Below are 7,235 nucleotides of genomic sequence, written 5' to 3'. Positions count from 1 at the left end.
TGCAGGGTGGATAAAAATCAATGATTTTTTTTAAAAAATAAAAAAAAAATCTGATTTTTTTTTACTTAAATCTGATTTTTTTTATTTAAATCGGATTTTTTGATTTAAATCAGATTTTTTTGTTTTTTATTGAATTTATTTTAATAAAAAACTTTTGGGGTAAAAAATCTATCGTAAGATAGTTTTCTATTTAAGATACATAAATAATTTAGTTTATTCAGCATGAAATGGAGCTTAGTTATGTAGCACGAGGCTGTATATTCTGCAACGCTGGGACGATCGGTGAGTCAACAGCGGGTCAAAGAAGTAGCAGAGATGACAGCTGCTCTTTAAAAATTATGATTTAAATGGAGTTGATTTAAATCAAGCCTTTTTACTAGTGATTTAAATCATGATTTAAATCGTGATTTAAATCGACTCGATTTAAATCAAATCCACCCTGGTATGATGAGAACACGACAGAAGTAACATAAATACGCGATCCATGTAATTATAAGTAAAATTTCTGTGGGGTTATGGCAATTGGAAGACAGCTAGACTTCAACTCCCAGAATGCAATGAAAATTAGGAATGGACTTCAAATCCCAGAATTCCACAGCCATCATCGTCATCATTTAGTATATGATGAGAACACGACAAAAGAGAAGTAAACATATATACACAATCCACGTAATTATAAGCAAAACTTCTGTGGGGTTATGGCAACCGGAAGAGAGCTGGACTTCAACTCCCAGAATTCCACAGTCGGAATGGAATAGGAACGGACTCCAACTCCCAGAATTCTGGGCGTTCACACCTCTTAAAGGTGCCAAGTTCAAAAAAACGATGCTGTAGAGCAGGGGTCTCCAACCTTGGTAACTTTTAAGACTTGTAGACTTCAACTCCCAGAATTCCTCAGCCAGTTGGAGTTGAAGTCCACAAGTCTTAAAGTTGCCAATGTTGGAGACCCCTGCTGTAGAGAATTTAGGGAGGGGGGGGTTTCCCATGTTAAAGCAGCACATGGAACCCCCCCACCCCCAGGTATCCGATTGCATCGGGAGAGGGTCCAGATTTTCAGAAAGGGCAGGGGGAACCCCCACCACCTAAATGCCCTCCCACCAAGAATTAGCCAGCTGAAAATCCTGGAGGAGTTTGGAATGGGGGGGGAGAGGTCAAAAGAAGCAAGATGGAGCCCCCCCCATCACCCCACTCCTGGGGACCAAACCCCATTTTTTTTTTGTATTTGCAAGCATGGCCATTATGCAAGGTCTCCTTCGTTTTGCAATTCCCTGTTTAGTTTTCAGTTCCCCTTTGTCATTGAAAATATCTTTCTACGGAACCATTTTTTCCCCAGATTTGCAATATCTGTGAGCTGTTGGACAGGGTTAGGGTCTGTTGTGTGGATGTCTGGGTGGTTTAGGGGTGGGGAATTTGTGGTGGGTGGGGGTGTGTTTGGGGATTGTTATGTGTGTTAGACCTGGTCTTTGGATGTTGAGTGAATTTCGTTGTATGGGTATACTGTGTATACATGTACAATGACAATAAAGTATTATTATTATTATTATTATTATTATTATTATTATTATTATTATTATTATTATTAATCAGTGCTTCCACTGTGAAAAGCCAAACTGGTATTTTCATATCATGTTTTGCTTTAAACGTTTTCCCCATATTAAGAGTAGAGCCTTCCTTAACATAACGTCTTGGAAAAGTCTCTTATGTATTTCATTATTTTTTGCATGCCACAAAAAGGCAGGGCCATCCCAACTGAAGATCATGACCCCCCACTTTTTTTTTCTTTTAAATGTCACCTCCGGAGGCAGCCGTGAAGCTTGCAAAAGCTGTCCTTACGGTTTCTATTGATATTGTTTCCTGATTGCTTATTTGTACCCTGTGACTATCATTAAGTGTTGTACCTTATGATTCTTGACGAACGTATCTTGTCTTTTTATGTACACCGAGAGCTAATGCACCAAAGACAAATTCCTTGTGTGTCCCATCGCACTTGGCCAATAAAGAATTCTATTCTATTCTATTCTTCACTCCAATATTTATTCTATTCTATTCTATTCTCTATTCTCTATTCTTTTCTATTCCTATCCCATCCCATCCTATCCATCATCTAATTCCTATCCTATCCTAATTTCTATTCTATTCTGTTCTAATATTCTATTCTATTCTATTTTATTCTTCATTCCAATATTTATTCTATTACCTATTCTTTTTTATTCTTTACTCTATTCCATCCCATCCCATCCTATCCATCATCTAATTCCTATTCTATTCTTCACTCCAATATTTATTCTATTCTATTCTATTCTCTATTCTTTTCAATTCCTATCCCATCCCATCCCATCCTATACATCATCTAATTCCTATTCTATTCTATTCTATTCTATTCTATTCTATTCTATTCTATTCTATTCTATTCTATTCTATTCTATTCTATTCTAATTCTATTCTTCACTCCAATATTTATTCTATTCTATTCTATTCCGTTCCGTTCCATTCTATTCTTCATTCCAATATTCACTCTATTCTATTCTCTATCTATTCTTTTTTATTCCTTACTCTATCCCATCCCATCCCATCCTACACATCATCTAATTCCTGTTCTGTTCTGTTCTTGGAGGAAGGAACTGGGGGGGTGGGAGGGGGGTGGGAGCAGGTGGGGAGGTGGGGTTGAGCCCCCCCCACCCCAAGAATACCTACCAGCATGGGGTAGCGGCAGTGGGGCACAGCCAAGAGGGCCAGGCTGTGCAGGAAATGGTACTTATTGGCCGTGTCGTACAACTGGGGAAGAGAAAAGAAAAAACAACAATAAATAAGCATCACAACCATGGAGACCCCCCCCAGCTGCCCCTCTCAGAGTGGCAGGACCCCTCCAACATGGGGGTCGCTTGGCCGAGGGGGGGGAAGCCTGGCATTGGAGCTGCTGGTTCCCTCGGGGGAGGGTCTTTGGGGGTGGGTGGGGGGGTCTTTTACCTCTTTCAGGTACTCTGGCTGTTCCTTGGGGTGGAAGCCTGGAAGAAGAGCAGCGGGGGGGACGATTATGATGGGGGGGGGGGAAAAGGACGGGGGAGGGGAGCCCAGTTTTATTTGACCGTCCCGTCCAATGGGGGGGGGGCTTCAAACTGGCGCTTCCCCCGCGTGGCCTCCAAGCGAGAGCCACTTGGGGGGGCGGCTGGGGGGACCCCTGAAGGCTCGCTAGACACCTCTCCAGACACTGGGACGATCCCAGGGTGGCCTTTTTTTGCAAGTGAGGTCATCTGCAAATGGGTGACGTCATACCTGCATGACGTCACGGGTTCCCCCACCCCAAAGGCTCAGAATCCAGCTGCAAGGGGACCTTAAGAGGTCATCTAGTCCAACCCACCCCCCCTATCATTTCAGAGTGCCGCTAAGCGACCGCCCCGTCTTAAAACGAGCAGCCCCTCCTCCCCCCCATCCCGGGACCCCGCCATCTGACCCCCTCTCCCCCCTCCCCAGGCTTCTAGCAGGGACCCCCACCCCATAAAGACCCCTCCCCATATTTGCAGCAGGGTCTTTTTTTTTTTTTTTTCCTTTCTCTGTCCAAGCGCTTCCACTGGTTGGCTCCGAGCTCCAGCCGGGCCGATCCTTCCCAAGCAAAGCCCGCTCACCGTGCGCCCCATAAGCGGCCGCCCCCACCGCCGACGCCCCGCTCAGCGCCCCGAGGCGGCGGAAAAAAGTAGCCGCGGCCGCCATCCTCCGCCAGGTTCGAACGCTTCCCCACTAGGCGCGTCTTAGCCAATCGGCGTCCGCGGGGCCTCATTCATATGCAAGCCGCGCCCATCCGACGCGTCCTTCTCAGCCAATCAGCGCTCGCTACCGCTTCCTGAACGGCAAGCTTGGTGAAGGAGGACCTGACTCCGGCAACTATCCAATGGGAAATGAGCTTCCTTCCTTAGTTTCGTTTTTTCTGTGCGTCCTCCAATCCGATTCGCCTATGAGACCGTCAATCACGGCACAGGAGCCAATCCCAGGAAGCCGGAGAGGCGGACGCAGTTTCAGCAATTGCCGGCGTAATTTATTAAAGCGGACGATTTACCCACGGCGCCCTCTGGCGGAAGAGACGGGAACGTCCCTTTGGAGCTTTTCCAAGTGGTGCCCTTTCCTTTCTCTGGCATCTCTTTCCTCCCACGCGCGGGGGGGGCGTCTTCGGTGCTCTGGCTTCCCTTATTCCAGCAGGAGGGAGGTGCGGGAGAGGAAATGGGGGACCCGCACTTGCCTTTCACGCAACGTCACGCGTTCCGACGTTAACTCCGGTTCCTTTTTTTTTTTTTTTTTTGCACGGTTTCTCCCCGTTCTTCCACGAAAATTGCATGTGGAAGCATCTCAGTACATCTCTTTAAGGACCGGCCTGGATGCGACCGCGTTCTTGCTGAGCTGCAATGACCTGCTCGGACCGCCAGGGGGCAGCAGGAGCGCAGAGATGGGGGGGCGGCAGGGCGTCTCCATCTTGGACCACAGCTGCCCTGATGTTCCAGCCCGGTCTTCCCCAACATGGGAGCCCTTAGGGTCGCTGGATTGACAGCGAACATCACCCGCCCATCAGCGCGGCCCAAACACGCGTGCAAAAGCCTTGTAACGTGTGAACGCGCGTCCTGAGGAAATGCGCGCAGGGAAACCCACTGCCCGCTGCCACCCTTTCCTCCCTCGGATGCCCACCGTGAAATGACCCGAAGAAGCTTAGTGGGGGCCGGTGATCTCATAGCCCCCCCTACACTACACGCAAGGGCTTCCATCGGGACTCGGGATTCCCACTCTGGCCCGAAACGCCCCTCCCCAGGCTTTTTCGGGCGGGGGGGGCTCCGATTGTAAAACTCTCGTGTTCGCTTCTCGGTGCCCACGCAAAAGCTGGCACGCGTGTCCGCCCAGATGATGGGGAAGCTCCCCTGCCTACCTACCCCCAACAACTCGGCAGATTCCCAAGAACAAAGAGAACCTCCCTGTATAGGAGTAGTCTATCACCGCCGAGAGGAGGGAAGCTGCCTTCGTGCCAGGCTCCCTGCCCCCTCCCAAAAAAAACCCCATTTGGGGTATTGGTGGGTCGGGGGGGTGGTCTTTCCTATAGTTTCTCTGAAGCGGAGGGGGGGAGGAGGGCTGGCCGGCCTCATCCCGACGATCGGCTGCGAGTCAGGGTTGCCCCTTTTCCACTCCAACAATGCCCCCCTCCCCGCAATTTTGCTACCTCTGGCTCTCTCCGTGCGCCGCTAAGCACGTGCAGAGGGCCTCTCGCGTTCCTGGGGTTGGGTGGCGCTTCGAAGCCCCTTCCCTCTCGGGGCGAGACCCCCCCCCTCGCTGCTCCGCGAGACACGCGTGGCTGGTTTATATTGCCCCCCCTCCTCAAAAAAAGCCCAGCTGATGCGCTGCGTGGCTGCTCCCCCACTCATCCTCCGTGGCTCGAGACCCTCGTGGTTTCCTGGGTGGGCGAAGCCCCTTCCCCTCGGAGCGAGACCCCCCCTCCCCAAAAAGAAGCTCAGCTGATGCGCTGCGTGGCATCACCCTCCTTGTTCGAGACCCTCGTGGCTCCCGCGTGCTCCGCAGCCCCTTCCCCTCGGGACGAGAGCAAAGAAGACCCCCTCTCCTCGCCCCCACCCCCCACAAAAGCCCAGCAGATGCGCTGCGCGGCTGTTCCATCCTCCTCCTGCAGCTGCCAGCGCGACCCTCGTGGCTTCCCCCCCCCCGTGGCCCCCTCCCCAAATGCCGCTCCGCCTTTCTGCTCTGCAAGAGAGCGGGCAGCGATGACGTCCCCCCTCTCTTCCTTCGCAGCCCCCAGCCCCCTCCCACCCCCCACCCCGGAGCGCGCATTGGCTGCCTCCCTTTTCCTGCGAATTGGCGCAGCCTGGAAAGCGCGGCTATTTTTAGCAGCCGCCGAGGCAAGAATGCGGAGGGGGAGGAGGGGGCGTCGTCGTCGGCCTCCCTGCGACGCCCACCGCCCTTTCCCGCATCGCTGCGGCTCCTTTTTCCCCCCCAGCCCCCGATCTTTGGAGCCGGGCACAACCCACCCACTTCCCGCGTTGCATTGAGTGGAGGAAGCCCCCCCACCCACAATTGCACGAGTGGAATGGAGAGAAAATTAAGAAACACCCCCCCGCCCCCTTGGAAGAAGCGGGTGGGGGAAAGAATGAGCGCGCAGAAGGGAAGGGGCACGGGTGGGCAGGAGGGACCGCGCAGCGTGGGTTCGCGCGGTGGGTAGCAGCAGCTGCGGAGTCGTTGCGCGAAACAAGCGGATGCTGGTTTATCCCAGCCGATCGTGGTTACGCAAGCCGTGGCATAATGCGGTGGGCCAAGCTGAGCCTGCAAGCCCACGCGTGTCTCGGCCTCGAGGGGAGTCCCGCGCCACGTGGGGATCCCCTCCCCCGTTCCCCAAATCGCGCCCAATTCTCGCTTTGAAAGCGCACCCCAGGAATTCCGCTTCCAGAAGGGTTAGCTTGGGAAGGGGAGGGGGCTTCCATAATTGCAGTCTGACGTCTTGCGGTTTGTGGGATAATGAGACTCAGTTTCTGGGGGGGGGGTTGTCTATATTCTCCCCCCACCCCTTTTCTTCCCCGCCCCAGAAAAAGCCGATTCAACAATTAAATCTTTTTTTATATTTACAATATCATTTTCCATTTCTTGCAAGGTTTTAAAAATGTGTACAGCATCTCTCAGCTCCATCCCAGCCTCCCCCCCCCCCGCGAGTTCTCGTCTTCGGAGGGAGGGGGTGTGCAAACGACCCCCCTCTCCCTTCCCCCCCCCAAAAAAACCCCCCACACACCGGAGCTTGCTCGATCCATCCATTATCCAGGTCATAACAAACGGGAGTGGGGGGTTAGGTGGGGGGAAAAAACGGAATAAAAGCACCACCTTAAAATCTGTTGGGTCGATTCGAATCCACAGAAGCTGGAGGGAGCAGGCCTCCCCCCTCCCCACCGGGCTGGGAGGGGCTACAAAAGTCTCAAAAGTCGGTGGGGGAGGGGGGGTGAAAAGAAGGCTCTTTTGAGGTGGGGGGGGGTGCAAGAGTGTTCCTCAAAGTCAGGTTGCTTGAAAAATTGATCCCCTCCTGGTCCCAAGTCTCATAAAAATAGATTTTTTTTTCTCTCCATTGGGGGTGGGGGGCAAAAGGAGGGGGAGAAGGGGAGGGGGGGGCCCAGCCGTCATGCCCAGAATGAAAAATGTCCACAGCAGACAAAAGGGGGGTTCGGGGGGGGGGGAAACATGAGGGGTGGGTGGGCAGGAAGGCAGCCCAT

The 7,235-nt window shown here is 52.2% G+C and overlaps 1 protein-coding gene across 1 annotated transcript in view; it reads right to left on the bottom strand.

Annotated features, from left to right (window-relative positions):
* Positions 1-3,801, bottom strand: part of TMEM256 (transmembrane protein 256) — a 4,522-nt gene extending 721 nt beyond the window's left edge. The window contains exons 1-3 of the mRNA XM_034404698.2: positions 3,624-3,801; positions 2,968-3,005; positions 2,695-2,775 (exon numbers count right to left, since the gene is read on the bottom strand). Coding sequence (XP_034260589.1) covers positions 2,695-2,775; positions 2,968-3,005; positions 3,624-3,708 — 204 coding nt within the window. The 5' untranslated portion in view covers positions 3,709-3,801. The remainder of the gene's footprint in view (positions 1-2,694; positions 2,776-2,967; positions 3,006-3,623) is intronic.
* Between the last annotated feature and the right edge of the window lie 3,434 nt (positions 3,802-7,235).

Source organism: Pantherophis guttatus, chromosome 4 (assembly GCF_059756535.1).
Source record: "Pantherophis guttatus breed Tessera chromosome 4, ASM5975653v1, whole genome shotgun sequence".
Classification (NCBI taxonomy): Eukaryota; Metazoa; Chordata; class Lepidosauria; order Squamata; family Colubridae; genus Pantherophis; species Pantherophis guttatus.
The sequence above is the reverse complement of the archived record's forward strand: the minus strand, read 5'-3'. Positions and strand labels throughout refer to the sequence as shown.